The sequence below is a fragment of the Dendropsophus ebraccatus genome, chromosome 3 (genome assembly GCF_027789765.1).
Source record: "Dendropsophus ebraccatus isolate aDenEbr1 chromosome 3, aDenEbr1.pat, whole genome shotgun sequence".
Classification (NCBI taxonomy): domain Eukaryota; kingdom Metazoa; phylum Chordata; class Amphibia; order Anura; family Hylidae; genus Dendropsophus; species Dendropsophus ebraccatus.
In genome coordinates, this window is record NC_091456.1 from 40,011,491 (window position 1) to 40,030,813 (window position 19,323).

Below are 19,323 nucleotides of genomic sequence, written 5' to 3' on the forward strand. Positions count from 1 at the left end.
CAGTAATCAGATGCAGCTGTCAAACATGACAGCTGCATCCGATTACCAGACGCAGCATCATCCCCGGTGTCTAGTGGGGAGATCGCTCCTCCGGGATGTTATCCCGGAGGAGCGATCTCCGTAAATGAAGCCGGCCGGGGACCGCTCCAAGATGGCGCCGTCCCCGGCTCGGCACTCGTTTACTTCCGGCTGCAGCAGCCGGAAGTAATCGAGTGCCTATCTCATGGATCTCTGCAGCATAGATATGCAGCTTTGATCAATGAGAGATCAAAGCACTTACACTAGAAGTCCCCCAGGGGGGCTTCTAGTATAAGTGTAAAAGTTAAAAAAAAAATGTCATTATTAGTAAAAAGCCCCCTCCCCTAATAAAAGTCTGAATCACCCCCCTTTTCCCAGGTTATAAATAAAAGTAAATAAATAAATAAACATGTTTGCTATCGCCGCGTGCGTAATCGCCCGAACTATTAATTAATCACATTCCTGATCTCGCACGGTAAATGGCGTCAGCGCAAAAATATCCCAAAGTGCAAAATTGCGCATTTTTGGTCGCATCAAATTCAGAAAAATTGTAATAAAAAGCGATCAAAAAGTCGTATATGCGCAATCAAGGTACCGATAGAAAGAACACATCATGGCGCAAAAAATGACACCTGACACAGCCCCATAGACCAAAGGATAAAAGCGCTATAAGCCTGGGAATGGAGTGGTTTTAAGTGTCATATATTTGTTGACAATGGTTTAAATTTTTTACAGGCCATCAGATACAATATAAGTTATACATGTTACATATCGTTTTAATAGTAACGACTTGAGGAAAATATATAACAAGTCAGTTTTACCCCAGGGCGAATGGCATAAAAACACATTTCCCCCAAATAAACAAAATGCGTTTTTTTTTTTCAATTTCACCACACTTTGAATTTTTTTCTGGTTTCGCAGTGTACTTTATGCAAAAATTCAGCCTGTCATTGCAAAGTACAATTAGTGACGCAAAAAATAAGGGCTCATGTGGGTCTCTAGGTGGAAAAATGCAAGTGCTATGGCCTTTTATGCACAAGGAGGAAAAACCGAAAACGCAAAAATCGAAATTTGCTCTGTCCTTAAAGGGTTAAAATGTGCCAATGTTTTCTCACCACATTATATACTCTAGGTACCAGCGGGTGAAATTGTCTTACAAAGGGGATCCTACGTTCCATCCTATTCCTTGGTGTCGTTGTCCTGTCTAAGTCAGCTCTGGTTTCTTTAAGTAAGCGACTAGGATAACCCCGTTCACTAAATCTCTCTTCCATCTCATCTAGTCTAATTTTCCGTGTCCCTGGGTCACTCACTATACGTTGCACTCTCTTGAACTGGGATCTTGGTATAGATTTTTTTATGCTCGAGGGGTGTGAACTATCAAAGTGTAAAAGGCTGTTTCTGTCAGTTGCCTTTTTGAACAGATCAGTCACCAACTTTCCCTCGTTACCAATGCTCACCAGAGTGTCAAGGAAGCTGACAGTCGTAGAACTGTATGTCACTGTAAATTGTAGTTCACTCCAGACACTATTTAGGTAGTCTATGAAAGCTGTTAGGGTTTCAGGTGGCCCCTCCCATACGCAAAACACGTCGTCGATGAAACAACGCCATATTTTAGCATGATGGAACTCAGGATAACTGTAAACAAAATTGTCTTCAAAGGACGCCATATAGGCATTTGCGCATGGGGGGCCACATTCGCCCCCATCGCCGATCCAAGTGCCCTGGAACCTTAAAGTGACTGTACCATTAGGCCCAGGCTGAAGCACTGGAGGCGGGCCGAACCACCCTTAGTGGGAGGAATCCCCCTGCCTCTCTATGAAAGGGTTCCATTGATTCTAATGGAGTCACATCATGGAGGGGCTGGGGTTTCTTCCCACTGGGGGTGGGTCGGCCCGCCTCCAGTGCTTCAGCCTGGGCCTGGTGGTACAGTCACTTTACAGCCTGCCTTGGTGTCCTACTGTAACTGTGCCGTCTCCCACTCAACCAAAATAGATGAAAAAGAGGAAAGAAATAATAAAGTATTCTTCTGCTGCTATTATATTGCAAACTGGTAGAATATAGTTTTCACTTTCTTACAAGTGATTTGAACAATCTCTTAACATTTGGCTTGTAGAATAAATGTGGCACTTTATTTACTATATTGTATTCAAAATATACTTGAGATTACAAAATCTTTTTAATGAAACCAAAATAGCGCCATTAGTTAACTGGCATTCCTCCAGCTTTAGGAGGTACAGTACGTTGTTCCCAAAGGTTGATTGCAATAGTATTTAAGCCATCTATGATATGGTCTGTTGTCATTCACTGGCCACCAAGTACTACTTATTTTTTGCAGCAGTTGGTAGAAATACAACAGGAAATCTCGATCATGTAGACCACGCTCTTTACACAAAGCTGTGCAGTTAGTGTTCTGTGTGTTAGTCTCAAGCTGACCTAAGTAGTAAGTATGCCTGTTCATTTCCTGCATAAATGTTTGTTTGATGAAGTTTTTTCCTTAAACATAAACAATTAATGATTAGCCGGGTTAAAGTGACTGAAACATTTTACAGAATCTGATTTTTTTTTCCAGTTGTGAGGTCATTTCTACACTTGGAGGAATAGTTCTGTTTTGCATTGCATCTCAAATCTGTGGCATATACAATTGATGTGGCAAATACAATGGATTCAATAGTTTTACTTCTATAACACAGAATACCTATTCTGTGACGTTTGAAATCAGTACTGGGGATATAGATCAGTACTTGTATGTAGATCAGTAGCATGCTATGATTTCTGGGCTGATTTCTTTAGTACAAGGGGATGGGTTTTAGAAAATGCCACAATTCTGTAGTATACTGACAATTGCAATGCATTCTGGATACAGCCTAGTGGGACATCCAAAGAGGGACATACTATAGCTAGAATACTTTTCAAAGGACCTTGTCAGGTTTTCACAGAGCTATCATTTTAACCCCTCCCCATATTTATTTTTGTTTGTCATCATTTAAAGGGTTAGTGATTAGGGTAAGTTATGGCATATTGATGGATATACCATCACTTTGTGATTGGTGGTGTCCAACCTCTGGGATCCCCCCTAGCACTGAGACTAAAGGAGCCACAGTACCTCTAAAGCAGTACAACCCCTTTACTCTTTTCCCTGCACAGCAACCTGCTGTGCAACCTGTACAAGGAGCTGCACCGTTCAAGTGGATGGAGCCTTCCACAAATCATTGTACAGCCAGCCCTTAAAGGGGTTATCCAGCGTTACAAAAACATGGCCTCTTTTCCCCCTCTCTTGTCTCTAGACTGGGCGGGGTTTTAAATTCAGTTCCATAGAAGTAAATGGAGCTTAATTGCAAACCACACCTGAACTGGAGACAAGAGGGGGGGGGGGGGGGGGGGGGGGGGGAGTGGCCATGTTTTTGTAGCGCTGGATAACCCCTTTAAGATCAACTGGGGTCCAGGAGGTTGGAGATCCTATACAATAGCTGAGAATCATTATGTTAAACATGGGACCATACCATACTATGAGTATGGCTGAAAATAAAACCTGGATAACTTTAAACATTTTATATCCATGTTGAGATTTCTTCCTACTTGTTAACTAATGAAATCTAAATATAATAAAATATAAATATTATAAACATATAATACAAAAATATAAAATAAGGGTCCATTCCCACGCACAGGATCTGCAGCAGATTTGATGTCGCACATATGAAGCTGCATATATCAATGTAACTGAATTATGGAACAAAGCATCAACTTTGCAGCATCAAATTAGATTCTGTACATGTGAACGGACTCTGAAATGTGATTATAATCACAAACAATGTAGCATACAATACAACTGCAAATAAACAAGATTTGCTATAAGTTTAAACCTTTGTAACATTATGGTAATTTTTATTTTATTGTGAATTCTTTTTTTTTCTGAGAATATAATTTATTTCAATAGATCTATATAGATATCATGAACGCAAACCAAACAAGTAAAAGAGTGAAAGAGTTCATCATTCTTGGATTTTCGGAGATTAAGGAGATTCAGCTGACTTTATTTGTTATTTTCTTGGTTATGTATATCATTACATTCACACAGCATGCAGTTATTGTTGTGGTCATTCATTTGGATCATCATCTTCATACACCTATGTATTTTTATCTCACCAACCTCTCGGTTTTAGAGATAGGTTATGTCACTATTACAGTGCCTAATATGTTGTCTAACTTGTTATCAAGTACCAAGACAATCTCCATCAATGGTTGTTTCTCCCAGCTGTACATTTTCTTCTTTTTAGGTACCACAGAATGTTATTTGTTGACTGTTATGGCCTATGATCGATTCCTGGCCATCTGTAATCCTCTACATTACAATGGAATTATGAATAGAAGAGCTTGCACTAAATTAGCTGGAGGTTGCTGGTTGACTGGTCTCTTTTCACCACTTATTCCAACTATTTTTATATTTCGACTTCCTTTCTGTGGCTCGAATGTTATAAATCATTTTTTCTGTGACTCGCCCCCATTACTTAAACTCTCATGTCAAAAAATCAACACCATTGAAGTCATTAATTTTATTCTGGGTTCACTTATTTTACTAATCTCTTTTTTGTTGGCTATGATTTCCTACATAAAAATAATTTCAGCCATACTGAAGATCCCGACTGCTGATGGTCGGAAAAAGGCATTTTCTACCTGTGCCTCCCACCTTATAATTGTATCTATATTTTATGGCACCACTATCTTCACATATGTCAGACCAAAAACCCTAAACGACTTCAACTTTAACAAAACCACATCTCTGATTTATTCTGTTATTACACCCATGATAAATCCTATCATCTACAGTTTAAGAAATAATGATATAAAGCAGGCACTGAAAAAAAGATGTAGGTTAATTTTTTAGGGCGTTTTTAGGAAGGAGGTGGCTTCATAATAATAATCAAACAGGCCACCAACATCATACCTTACATTTCGAGATAATGCCTTCTTTGCCTTCTTCACACTTCGTATTTTGCTTAGATTGTAATATCTTCTTCTCTGTTCCCTCATTTACACTATGCAAGGGGTGGAAAAGAAGTGTGTATTGAGCCGTAATGTCCTCTTTTCTTTTGAACTTAAAGCATTGACTTTGGCTACCTACTGTTTATAGCATGCATGTTTTTGTGGTTATTTGTTACCTAGTATTGTAGTAGTAAATGCTAAAAAAATAGGAAACCGCTATAATTAACCAACTATATGAAGAGTATAGTTCATTTGGTGAGTTGGTGGGGAGAGTTAGGTCAACTGGGGTGGGGCAGATAGGCAATTTCTAGATAATATTGTTCCAGTAGGTAGCTTTCCTCATAATGTAGGTGCCCCCTGTATGTAGGTGCAACCAGCATGTAGATTCCCTTAGTAAGCTTGCACCCCCAGTAGATAGTTTCCCCCTACTGCTCATGTCCCCTGTAGGTAGTTACCTCTGTATGTAGTTTCCTGCACCAGTTGCTTTCTCCCTGTATGTAGGACCCCATGTAGGTATTTTCCCACACAGGTAGGACACCTGTGAAGGTACTATGCCTCATGGAGGTAGAACCCCTCTGAAGGGTTTTTTTCCCTTGTAGGTAGGACCCCTGAGGTAGTTTTCTCCATCTACTTTGCCCTTTCTAGATATGATCCCCCTAAGCATAGTTTGTCCCTCTAATTGGAGCCCTAACCTGACAATAGTTAACCCGTGTAGGTTGAATCCCTCTGTAGGTAGTTTGGTCTGTGTATGTAGGCCTCCTGTATGTAGGAGTTTATGAAGGTACAGTAGGTGCCCCCATAGGTAGTTCCACCTGCTGGTAAACAGGATAAATTGTATGTGAAGCAGGACTCCAAAAACTGCTCAAAACATAAAACTCAACTTTTATTCCAAATCCAAGGTTAAAATTGTGGAACCAATGCTTTTCACAAAGGAGCATGATTAAAAAAAACAAAAAAAACAACATGATTAAGCCCACCTGTGCAAAACCTATTGGTTCCACGATTTTAACTTATAAAAAGTTGAAGGACAGCTCCGGCACTACAGAAAAAAACAAAAAACAAAAAAACTCAAAAAACACAGACACACATTTTATACTCACCTTCCCTCCGATGACGATTGCCACTTGAATCTTCCACTGACCACGTCCCTGTCAGCTCCGGTCGGTGTCTTTGGATCTCCCTCACTTCCAGAAAAGGCTACTGGTGTGCAAGCGCACTGGCAGCCTTTTCCTTGGCTAGATCCCAAAACATGGCCTCTAGCTTGCTCAGCCAATCAGGGCAAGAGAACCTGTAGCCTTTTCCTCTCCCATTCTCACATTCACTTCACTGGAAGAAGGCAAAGAGGAAGAAGATCATACCCCCCCCCCCTTGATGACATTGACACAAGATGGCGTTGGGAGAAGAGGATGGTGTCGACAGTTAAAAGCATGTATGCTTTCTTTCACTTACAAGGAGAAGGGGGGGAGAGGGGGGTAACTGGGCCAAATACCTTATTAACATACATTACAAAGTTATATAACATTGTAATGTGTATTAATTAAGCAAAAAACACAAAATGACGGAGTTGTTCTTTAAAGAACAACTTTGCTGTTTTTTTCGCCACCGGTAATTAAAACACATTACAATGTTATATACAATGTTTGTAATGTGCTTTATTTACTCTTCTGCCTCCTTCGCCATCATCCTCCCCTCCCCTGGAAGTATTAAAATGCAAACGCACCCTAACACCTGTCAGCCACGGCCGGCGCCATCTTGTGTCAATGATTTCTTTATAGTGGGCCAGCTGCAGGGGGCTGACAGGATGCTCACGTCCGATTTGTGGAGCAAGCTGTCAGTCATCTGACACTGCCAACCGAAAAAGTAGGACGTGCCGGAGAAAAGAAGACGCAGACAGAAGTTCCAGGGGCCCGCGACTGGTGGGAGATTCAAAGACAGATCGACCCAGGAGTGCGGGTGAGTACAGAAGCGACTGTTGCCCCCCCCCTTCCCTTTGCGTCGGGGTTGTCCTTCACGTTTTATCTTGGAGAATTTACCCATCCCACCTCACTAACCCCTTTTTACTATGTGAAGCCAAAAAGAGGGTCATTTTTGCAGTTGAGAACACAAGGGTGACCAGAACTTTACTTCCCGAGAGGCAGCACTCTCTATCTGGCCTATTTTAGGGTGTGTGTCATCTTTGTAGTGGAGTGACACATATGGCATGATAAGAGGCATAAGGTGGTGCAGGCCATTAGTGTCAGGTGGGTCACTGTTGCTGATAGGGTCTAAGATGGTGCTGTTGTCTCATGCCTCAGGTGATTTGTATTATAAGCTCACCTGATAAACATAAAAAACACTAGCCATTTAAATAGCTGGGCTGGTACAACAGGGATCAATATAGATAGCACCAACCGTCTTATTCACACTCAGTTAAGATGGTCAGCTCCTTCTTAAGTCCATTTTCAGTACAATTTGTGCAGCAGCAGAAAAACCTGTCGCAACTTTAGATAGGCAGCATAATCTGCATGAGGGCAGCATAATCTAGTTACAGAAATGCTGAGTAGAAAAATGTATCACTTACACCATTCTGTTTAGCTATTCTCCTAATATGCAGTAGAATGGGATTCTTGCCACATCACACTTGCCCCCCTGGCCTCCAGCTGATGGTTGACAGTGTAGTGCCTATTCACAGCATGGATAGATAACTGCCAATCAGCAGCTGGTGGGGGGAGTTTGTTATTGCTCATGGATATCCAGGACTACTAAGCTCATGCACATAATGGAGAGGACTACTTATTGTCCATGTTATTCAGGAAGCCAGCATAAACCTATTGACAGAGTCTCCTCAAGGAAAAGTTAAGTTGTGTAAGACACAATCTTCTAGGCCCCCAATAAGAGATGGCAAAAATATATTACTAAATTGCCATTTGCAAAGTATATCTATCCAGCAGCGCAAGCCACATAAAATTACTGCAATCATCAAACCTTATGTCTTTGTACGACATAGTGAGAAATCCGCTGTGGATCCGTTACGTGTGAACGAACCCTCAGAAATGTATTTTATGAATAAAAATTGATTACTAAAGAGCAGAGTTGACAAGTCATTTTTATTTCTATGCAGCTTATCTATCTTATCTAGCTTATCTCCTATCTGTCTATCTATCTATCAATCTATCTTATACATCTATCTTTCTATCTATCTTAAAATATATCTTTTTAAAGTCTTTTTAAAATGTCAAAAATATAGATAAATAAACCATCCTTTGTCACTGTAAACCCTAGTAATGTTTTTTTTTCGGTGTGTATAATTATAATGACATGACAAGCTTGTCCTTCTGTTCTATTCTTAAGCAATATTTGGATATGTGTCCATCAATATTTTACCTATCTATCCATGCTACTACATTATAACACTACTAATCCATTGAACAAAGGTAACTCCAGGTCAGCAGCCTAAAAGATTACATCATGAAAAATAACAATTTCATCAGTGTAATTGGTCTCTGTGGTTTGCTTGCTATTAAGAAAAATCATGAATGTATTGAAAGGATACGCAATATCTAATTAATCCCTTTGAGAATTGTCTTCCAGTACCGTAAACTATCTCTTGAGCTTCTACCTAATTGACCGGCACTGCTGTATAATGAACAAACCTTCCTACAGAGTAAATTACATCATCTTGAAAAAATTCCATGCTCATTGCCAACATACCAAACTTATTGCTCAAATGAAATAAAATTGTTCTTTACTTTTGACATACATCTTTGAATAATCCAATATCTAATTCCATGTATGTGTTATACTTATAGCAGAAAATTAAATCATGTTTTTTTATTTATTAGAATTAAATAATTTAGAAAGACATGGATGCTTACTATTGAAAATACTGTTATAGTATCTCAGCTTCACTAAAGTTTTTACATATACCTGTACAAGTAGTAAATCGGTATAGTCACACTCAGTGCTAGTATAAGGGCACATTATAGCATTATTAAAGTTCCTGTCATTAGAAAAAAATGCAGATAATATTATGTTTTTTTAGGTGCATTTAAGTGTCCTTGTCAGTAGGAAAAAACTTTTGAAATGTTGCAAAGACATGTCCAAAGTTTTAATCAGTTGAGTCTGTGGTATTTGACAACTACAATCTAAAGAATTAGACAGGAAAAGTGCACCCAATTTTTTCTGTCTCACTGCACAAGACAAGCTCCATAGACTTTTGGGTGGGATTTATCAAGACCGGCCTACTGAAATTAGGCCCCGCCCCTTATCCCCAACCAAATTTACCAAGAGGCACATGTGGGAAGTAGCAATGGGGTTTACTGTGAAGAAAAGTGTAAAATCTGAGTATGATTAATGTCAATCCTCAGTCAGGGTATCAACTTTGACAGCATCTGACACACATCACAGCATTAAAGCTGTCAGCAACAGCAGTCTAAGCGACCCCAGAAAGCCAAAAACATGAAGATGAAGGAAACAGCCCCCAAACAGGCTGAATAGTGGCAACAGCGGTGACCTGACAGGGCCAAAGACAGACAGGTGTAAGATTTATAAACCTAACTTGCCCCGTAACAGGTTTGGCTGTTTGGTTTTAAACAGTTTGGTTTTAATTAACAATTAATATTAGCATTGAACTGAACAGGACAGTCAACTGTAGAAAACTGTAAAATTACTTCCACATCCGTAGCGTCCAACAGCCCTTGTTCACTACACTGCATTGATTTCTATGCAGCACATTTTTTTTTTTATGAACGGTTGTTGTTTTAAACTGTTCTAGGGGCATGGGTTGTACAGTGCACTTTTCAGAGACATTAACTTAGTGTGGATATATATACAGTATGTGTTTAAAAAGGGTTAAACTGGGACACACTATTGCCATTAAATCTGATGATGGGGTTCTGTTTTTTTTTAAAATGTATCCTAATTGACTAGGGGTATTTTTTATTATGGGACTACCATAATAATTGGGGTCTAAAAGGAAACATTACTTGATATAGTAAAAAAAGAATTTTTACTGTAGGCGCATTTTTTTTTTTTGGATTTTTTTGGGATAGACACTTTCATGTGCATGATTGCTGACTGATGATCTAGTTGTTAACACCAGGCACGGTGGCGTTAAAATACAGTGTTGTCTAGGCTTAGTTTATCTTAATAAAAGCGAGCCTCTCCGCACTGTGGCAAAACAGCCTTGTTCTCCTTGGTGTGACAATAGACACTGTTGACCTAAATACCCTATCCGATACAACCCTGCTGGCTGGGCATGACAGTGGAGATAAAGAAAAATCTGCCAGTTGCGACTAGATATCAAGTTTCTCTGCCTAGAATTGCATGGAGTCGGTTACATTTAAGGCTTGGGGTAAATTTAAATATGACACCACCTGGAGTTTTCGCTGCTGCTGATCAATGCCGTAGGTACGGTGCAGCTGGTGGGCTTGTAAAGTCGCTCAAGAACAACTGCAGGCTGAATCAGCTACTGTGGCTACTGCTAAACCTCACGCCTCATATCTCCACTAGCAGTCATTGGGGATAAAGTTTGGTAGTGATGGTTGGCCATGATCAACTGACTGCAAAGTAAATCATGGTAGTAGCCCAGTTCGGCATCTCACTCTGATAGTGGAAAAAAGACCAACATTTTAGGCTGGGACCGAGGGTTGACCAGGGTGGCCAGCCAGTAGCTATCCCTCCTGCGAATGGCTGAAATGCGACTGTCGGTGTGCAAGCACTCCTGCAGGTACGTTGTCATGTATACCAGGGTCAATGAGCGTCTCTCCCCACCTCTGTCCTCAGTATACTGCCATCCACCACCTCTTCCTCCATCTCCTCCAGCTGTTCACTGTCAGAAAAGCCACTTCATGGTGTCTGAAAAGGCTGGGTGTATACAAACTCCTCCTTCTCCTCCACCACCAATTAATCCATCTCCAGGCTCAGGTTGACGTTAAACATCAGAGCGCTGGTCTTGGTCCGCTATCTCAGAGTGGCGTCTTTGAATGGTGTGAGCAATAGGCAGACATCAGGTTTCATCTGCCAGTGTCTGACTTGAAAATTGCAGTGTGGCATCAAGCTGCCTAAATGCCTAAATTGTGTTACATGGAAGGTGGGGGTGATCTTCCAGAACATCGACTGATCTGCAATGGGCCGACACATTTGAACACAGCTCTCTACATGTTGGACCAACTGCAGATCTCTGTTCATACAGTTGGTCCAACATGTAGAGAGCTGTGTTCAAATGTGTCGGCCCATTGCAGATCAGTCGATGTTCTGGAAGATAACCCCCTCTGAATCTGGAGGAGCACCTTCTATGTAACACAATGCAGTGTCAACACAAGGTTTCTCCCATTGTTGTTGACTACAGTTCCGACTTCAGACTTTGCGAGGGGTCAGCTAGGTGGAGATTTCCTCACAGATGCAGCGAAGCAGTTCCTGCTAACTGTAACTGACTTCAAGTGCAGGACAGCCTGACAGTGATGGGCCTGGCATTGGTGATATGAACCCAGGACAGAGTGTACTCCGGATTGATGAGAGGATGAGTTCAAGGTGGTTGAGAAAGAAGATGAAGTGGCGGCAGAAAGCTATGAAGGCACTGTTGATGCGAGAGTGCCATGCTTGGCGCCAACTTTCTGCTGTGCCTCTCCCAGAAGATGACGTCGCAGGGGGTGGCTTGTAACTGATTGGCTGACTTTACAGAAATTATAATTACTTTTACTATAGTGTAATGTAAAATGGGCAGATGCCATCTGTTCATGAAGTTTGTTTTACTCATCTCTAAATGTGGAGGCACCACCGCAGTGGATGACCACTTAAATGCTGTGATTGCTGTTAATCAACATGATCACACATGTAAATATGTGTGCTTGTTTTCTACCCGTTCTTTCCTTTCATTTTTCAAAAGAAATCCTAGAATCACCTTATCTGAAAATCTCATGGCTAGTAATATACAAAAAGGCCAGTGAAACAAAGCAAAACAAAACAAAAACAACAAAAAAAAGCATAAAAAACCCCAAAACAAAACCTTTTGCTTTTTTACCACTTCGGGAACATAGTGGGGAAAGGCGCTGTCTCATTATAATCACTGACACGAATCATGATCATGATCATTATTCATGGCCATGATTATAACAAGATGGTCGCTTTTCCCCGCTATGTTTCTGAAGTGGCAACACACACTGTTGGGAAAAAAATGGCACAAAGACCATGGAGGACAAAAAAGGCACAGCTTTTGTTGGTGTGATTTTAGGCAAAAAAATAAATAGCACACCTGTCGCATAACAATAGCTGGAAGAAGAAGACGGATTAAAAACAGACAAACAAAAAAAAACTACAATATATTGTGAAAACGTACAAGTGTCAGTGCTACCCACAGTACACTATAGAGATCCCTGCAATAAATATGGTAGTTAGGCACATATATGGTAATTAGGACCATATCTATGCTAATAGTAATACTAGTATAAGGCCTACTTATGTGCCCCAATATAGTATTATGCCCCAATTGGCATACACCAAGTAGTTAGGCTCACTTTGGCCCCCATATAGTATAAGACCCTCTTTGTGCTATAAATAGTAGTTAGGCCCATATTTTGCCCCATATAATATAACCTGCACATATATACCCCAATATAGTATTATGGCCCCTTTGAACCCCATATAGTAGTTATATACTGTAGTTATGGACCCCATATAGTAGTATAGAAGTGGCCCCATAATACAGCATTAGGCTTACCTCTGTCCTACATATCGTATTAGGCTATCTATGGCTAGCATATAGTATTAGCTATCTTTTTTGCCCTCATAAAGTATCCTTATCCTACCTCCTCTTAGCCTTCAGATAATAGTTTGGTCTCAGCTCTGCCATATATAATAGTTAGGCCCCTCTGTGTCTTCGTATAGTATTAGCCTCTACTCTGGCCCCCATGTAATAGTTAGGCTTCCTCTGTGCCTTCATGTAGCATTCTGACTTCTGTGCCACAATATTGTTCTTTGCCTATAGGCCAACTTACGTGCCTAATATATTATTAAGCCCTCTTCTGTCCCCCATATAAGACCCCCTCTGTGTAATAAATATAGTAGCTAGGCCCATCTTTAGCACCATATAGTAGATAGCACTTTATTTATCCAAATATCTACCCCAATATAGTATTATGCCCCCTCTGGACCCCATATAGTAGATAGGACTACCTCTAGCCCCAGATAGTGTTAGGTCTACCTCTGTCCTCATTATAGTATTAGGTCCACTTACTTGAAAACTGATCAAAAATAAATAACAGGGAGATATTAATGTTTATCGTCTACTTTGCTAATAAACTGAACTGGAAAAACGTTAATGTTCTGAGATGTCAAATTAAGGCAGCATTTACTCAAGAACTGTGTATTTTGGCACTATGAATTGGGATGGAATCTGCCTTAATACAGCAATGACCTTTTTGAAAGATTTTTGTTTTGAAAAGGTTTCCCACAATTGTCCTCATGTGAGCTGATCCCTTCTTGGCACTGTATACATAGCTCCCGCACTAATCTCTGTTATGAACATTTGAATGCACCTCAATGGAAGTCACCCAGATACACTGCATATGAGACAGAAGGATTTAGGGAACCACAGACTAATGGCTTCTACTAAAATATCAGTGAAATAGACCTCTAAAGTTCAGATTAATTTAATTCAGAGGTGAGCACCTTGAAAGTATGGATTCCATCTTTTATTTATGTAATAAATATAGGTTTACATGTATATAGGCTGCTCTGCTACCCATTGCTTTCCTGCATACCTACCCGTAAGACATATGATAGCAGAGCATGCAGCAGGGCTGTATGAGTGTGGGTATGATGGGGTATTCTGTTTGTAAATTCAAAAGTATCATTTTCAGAACCTACAGTTAGGCTTTGTTCACACAACGTCAAAAATATTGAAAAGAAGGGCGATTTTGAAAAAAACATCAGTTTTTGCCGCAATTTACCTGACTGCAATGGCAATGCATTGAAGTCAATGGGAAGACAGACGTCCAATGCACATAGTGCATTGAATAACGGACGTTTTTGCCGCGGGCATCAAAATAATGAACATGATTATTATTTTCGGACGTTTTTTTGCAAACAGCAACATTTTTTAATTAGTAGTTCACACAGTTTTTCTTTTGTCCCCATTCTTTCTCCATTTTTATTATTAAATTCAATGGACTTTTCAATTTCAATTTTCAACACCCAAAGTCCAATTTGTAATCCCAAACTAAAATAATGTACAAACACCAGTCATTGCAAGGGGAAGCCAGGCTGCTAAATAACGTCCATTATTTTAGACTCAAAATAACAGACGTCATTTTAAACGGAGTTGAGAAAACATTGTGTGAATATAGCCTAAGAGTAAAATAAGTAAAAGAGTAAACTTTTCAATGGATATGTCCTGAAATGTTTTCAGTGGGTTCAGTTTTTAAAGAGGTTTCAGAACGTTTTTCTGTAAGGGTTAAAAAAAACAAGTATTGTAAAAAAATGTATTTTCTATTATATGACTTTGATATATAACTACTGTATATTAAGAAAACACTAAAAAGTAAATAAATAAATAATCATGTACAGTACAATGATCATTCTAATCCCTATAGAATTAAGGGTCTGTCTAATTACAGTTCCCAAAAGTAAAAACCACGAAGCTCTAAGATATAAGAAGCGTAATTCACCGGTTAGAGTCAAGAGTAAAAAAAGGAAGTTCTGATACCTACACATTACAATTTATCACGTCTACACGTAAGTGAAATTACTTTTTACATTAAAACCATATTCCCTTATTCTACACACAAAAAAAACCCTATCTAATGTTCTGTAGAGTACAGAGGAATTCCACTGGATTACAATCATTTCACCTTACTCTTGGTCTCAATGGCATTCGGTAACTTAACAAGTGAACTGGAATTTCATATGCTTGGCTTCCCTGCACTCTTGGCTACCCCTATTCTTTCATTTGTCATTGTTCTAATAATCTACATCTTCAACATAGGTGGAAATTCCCTTATTATTGTGGTAACTAACTTAGACCCTAACCTTTACAAGCCCATGTATTTCTTCCTGGGCAGTCTAGCACTTGTGGACATGTCCTATACAACCGTGACCTTACCTAAAACAATGGACATGTTTCTCTCTACCAGGAAAACAATTTGTTTTGTGTGTTGCATGATGCAAATGTATTTCTTCTGTTCAGTTGGAATTACTGAGTCTTTTCATCTCGCAGTGATGTCCTATGACCGCTATCTTGCCATTTGTAATTCTTTACGCTATAATCGTATCATGACAAGTAGAATTTGTGTTTTTCTGGTCTTAGGTTGCTGGATTAGTGGTTTACTCAGTATTCTTCTAACGGTCATTCTCATTTCTAGGTTAACATTTTGTACATTACATGACATCAATCATTTCTTTTGTGACATTTCTCCGGTTATCCAGCTGTCATGCAGCAACACAAAAAATCTGGAGATGTATATTTTTTTTACAGCTACTATAGTTATTCTAGGAACCTTCTCAGTGATAGTGTTTTCCTATGTGAGAATTGTCACAAGTATTCTACGTATTTCCACATCCGCAGGCAAAAAGAAAGCATTTTCAACATGTGTTTCCCAGCTCATAACTGTTCTCATCTATTATGGAACGCTCATTTTTATGTATGTGCGCCCCAAATCTGAAGGTAATTCAGATCTGGACAAACAAACTGCAGTATTTTATTCCATTGTTAGTCCAACTCTTAATCCCCTCATCTACACTCTGAGAAATAATGAAATAAAAAACGCACTTAAAAAGTTATTTAAAAAAAAAGTTTTCTTTTGATTTTTTTTTTTTTTTAATGTACCAAAGCTGTCTGCACTGATCTCTCTAACCCCATCTACTATCTCTCAGTTAGTCTTTTACTCCTCGGTCTGGTAAAACCATTAGGAGCACTACCCACCTCCATATAGCCAATCCGCACCTGGCCGTCAGCCCCTTCCAATGATTATTAGAGATGAGCGAACCTGGAGCATGCTCAAGTCAGTCTGAACCCGAACTTTCGGCATTTGATTAGCTGTGGCTGCTGAACTTGGATAAAGCCTTAAGGCTATGTGGAAATCATGGAAATAGTCATTGGCTGTATCCATGTTTTTCAGACAACCTTAGAGCTTTATCCAAGTTCAGCAGCCCCAGCTAATTAAATACCGAACGTTCGGGTTCAGATGGACTCGAACCCGAACCCGGTTCGCTCATCTCTAATGATTATCAATGGGGTGGGCCGGATTGGCGCTATGGGGGCAGGCAGTGGGACATTTTCCTTCATCCTTGGTGCCTCCTGGGCAATCGGGAGCTATCAGCAGGTTAGATTTTGACCACTCTCCTATAGTTGTCTTGTATTTGACCTCTGTCTCAGTCTCCTTATCTGTATCTCAATGCTGCTTTTCTTGTCTTTTCTTAGACTTGCCGCCCAGGGTCTCAGTACCGACACTCATTCCCCTGTCTATTCCAGAACTGTTCAATATCACTCTTCTCTTCACTCAACCATAACTCTGTCTCCTGCTCCTTTTTCTGGTTTAGGCCTTTCTTCAGTGTCTTAGGCCTTATTCACATGTTCCGTAAATGTATCTGTAATTGTTTAGGGTGCGCATAGTTTTACAGATCCACAATCTGTGCTGCAAAAAAATTGAAAACGTCCTAGTACGAGCTGTAGTTGCAGCAAAGATTCACCCATAGAAGTCTATTGGAGTGTTTGTAATTTTTTCAAAGAAGAAATGTTGGCTCACCGTAATTTAATTAATTTAATTACCTTTCTAATTTTGCGGATTTAAAAAAAAAAAACGGCTTACGGTGCACTATGAACAATTTTTTTTTTGCGGTTTGCGTGGGACGATTGCCGACATAAAATACGGTCCTGAAAAACTACTCAATGTGTTAATGAGACCTTAGCAGTGCTATCTGGGCATGCTCAGCAAAGTCAAATTTAGCATTTGGTAAAATATTGCATGTATATAATGAAAGCTTGAGAAGCATTTTGACACAATAAGTCTTGGCGCCAGTGGTCCGATCCAAGGCCAGGAGTCCTCTGTCCAATCCATGTGGAAAAAAAGGATGTTTTTATATTTACCTGTATGCAGAAGGCAAAGTTTCAGCTCACTCAAGTGTTAGTAGAAACGTCACCCTTTGCATATGGCTGATTTTTATTTATTTATTTTTTGCATTTTTGCAATTATGTCTTTTCTAATATACTGTATGGCCTGATAATATTGGTAATAAACTACAGTAAAAACTCATACACAGTACAATGGAAAACAGATTACATAAAGGATAATACATCTGACCCCTCTTACACAGAATTTCTTTTAGCACCTTCACTAAGGAGATTGTTTGATTCTATAATATATAATATATTTAGATCTTCAGTCTGTTTAGCACATAGAGCATGCAGAGGTTCAAAGGTAGCCAACCAAAGTAATATGTGAAATGGGGGGACAACAATACACACAGAAAATTTAACAATTCTGACTTTTTTAGAAAATTCAAACCCCAGACACTAAATTAAATTCAGACTCATACCTACAACTTTACTTACAGTAGTGTCCCCAACAAATGAAATCACCAATGTGCTATTTACATGGATACTACACATACATTTCATATCCACACACTTAACCCCTTCCCTCCCGGGCCGATTTTCATTTGTTTGATTTCCATTGTTCCATTGTTTTATGTTGTTTATAACCCTGTTTATCTATTAAACTTCATTATACACTGCTTTTGCATACATTGTCAATTATATGCATCACTTTGTCACAGATAAGTTGTAGTTAAGTTGTATTTAATAAATCAAGTAGACAAAAATTGTAATCTATTATGTTAGTTTATTTATGTACTGTTTCCATTTTTACTGCTAGACTGTTCATATCTTTATTGTGGCATTTATATTTTGTTCAAGAGGTAAGGGTGGTAAAAAAAAAATATATATTGCTGGCTTGTTGTTAAACGAAATGAAAATGCTATGCTTACCTCTCTACAATCCCCCAGTGTCCCTATGGTGTCCCCCACTGACTGCAGCTCAGCTACTTCTAAGACAAACTTGTTTTTGTTTTGGGAGTAAAACTTAGCCACTCATTGCCTAAAACAGGATAGCCCCACTGCCAGTCAATCACGAGACCAGTTTGTCTCAAAAGTAGCGGAGCTGCAGTCAGCGAGGGACACCCATTTAAGAAGAAAACAATACCACTACCAAACATTCACTGATTCACATTCACATTCTTTTCATTTTAATTTTTTAAATCATTACTGTCCATTTATTGAGATAATTTTTTTTTACACTGTAAAGCACTTGGAATTTTACAAAGACACACAAAAAGGGCACATAACTAAACAAAGCAGTTCCTACAAAAAACATGTCAAGGATAATGGGTTTCTGTGGTGCTGTTTTTTTTTTTTACATTAACTTTGCCATATGTATTATTAGCGTATATGTTTGTCATGTATTTCTTTACACTGGTTCTCTGTAACATTGTGTTAGAGCTCTGCCTCATCTTACTCACTGATCATGTTACATTTCAGCTCTCAGAATTTCCATGCTCAATTCCTTGTCATTATTACTTATAGTTACAAAAAAGGTTCAGGAAAGAAAAGCAAGAATAACCTAAAAGTATACAAAGGGGATTGTAGTCAACCTCTTCCCCACTAGATGTCACTGTACCCTAAAAAGAACAACCCATCAGTACAAACAGGCACACGAAAAAGAAATATGGGCATAGTTCAAAATTCATGATATCTTTTTATTCACATAATTTAAAATTTTAGTGCACAAAAACAATAAAATTCATAAAAAGATGGTAACAAATAAAAAATGATAGGCGATAATTAATACTGTGTAAAAAATGATGTATAGATGAGCAGTGTGGGTCAGAAATACTAAGGTGCTGAAACACTTCTTTGTAGGTAACCTATTCTTGTAAACACTTTTCCACTATGTATTATTCTCTAATAGATAGAAGTTAAAGGATTGAAAGTGTAAACATTGAAATTACAAGACCTCTTATGAAGACTGTCTTGTTATTTTTTTGTCACAACAGGCTCTTGCACTGAATTTTTAAAAGTTTTACAACAAACTCTCACCCACAACTTTTAATAGGGTCACAACTGGCTTTGGCACATGAATTTTTGGAGTGTCACACCAGGCTCTTGCACATAATTTTTGAAAAATTAAATTGAAATTCTAATTCATTTTAAATTAATTAAAATAAAATAATTCCTCCTTCTCCAACTGCCACACATGCCATGACTGGGCCATGTTTGAAGATTAGTAGTTCAATAGTTTCTTAAATAAACCCTGGTTTGCCAGAACTACCACACTTGCGCTCTAATAGATAA

The 19,323-nt window shown here is 39.0% G+C and overlaps 1 protein-coding gene across 1 annotated transcript; it reads left to right on the forward strand.

Annotated features, from left to right (window-relative positions):
• Positions 1-3,967: 3,967 nt before the first annotated feature.
• LOC138786441 (olfactory receptor 6N1-like) lies at positions 3,968-16,485 on the forward strand. The gene is made up of 2 exons (XM_069963428.1): positions 3,968-4,886; positions 16,397-16,485. The coding sequence occupies exons 1-2, from the start codon at positions 3,971-3,973 to the stop codon at positions 16,483-16,485; spliced, it is 1,005 nt and encodes a 334-aa protein (XP_069819529.1). The 5' UTR covers positions 3,968-3,970.
• Positions 16,486-19,323: the final 2,838 nt, after the last annotated feature.

What these genes read in the sequence shown, in the direction of transcription:
- LOC138786441 (XM_069963428.1), top strand. Translation starts at nt 3,971, where the DNA reads ATGAACGCAAACCAAACAAGTAAAAGAGTGAAAGAGTTCATCATTCTT. An exon ending in GCAGGCACTGAAAAAAAGAT is followed by an intron (nt 4,887 to 16,396) that starts GTAGGTTAATTT and finishes GTCTTTTCTTAG; the next exon opens with ACTTGCCGCCCAGGGTCTCA.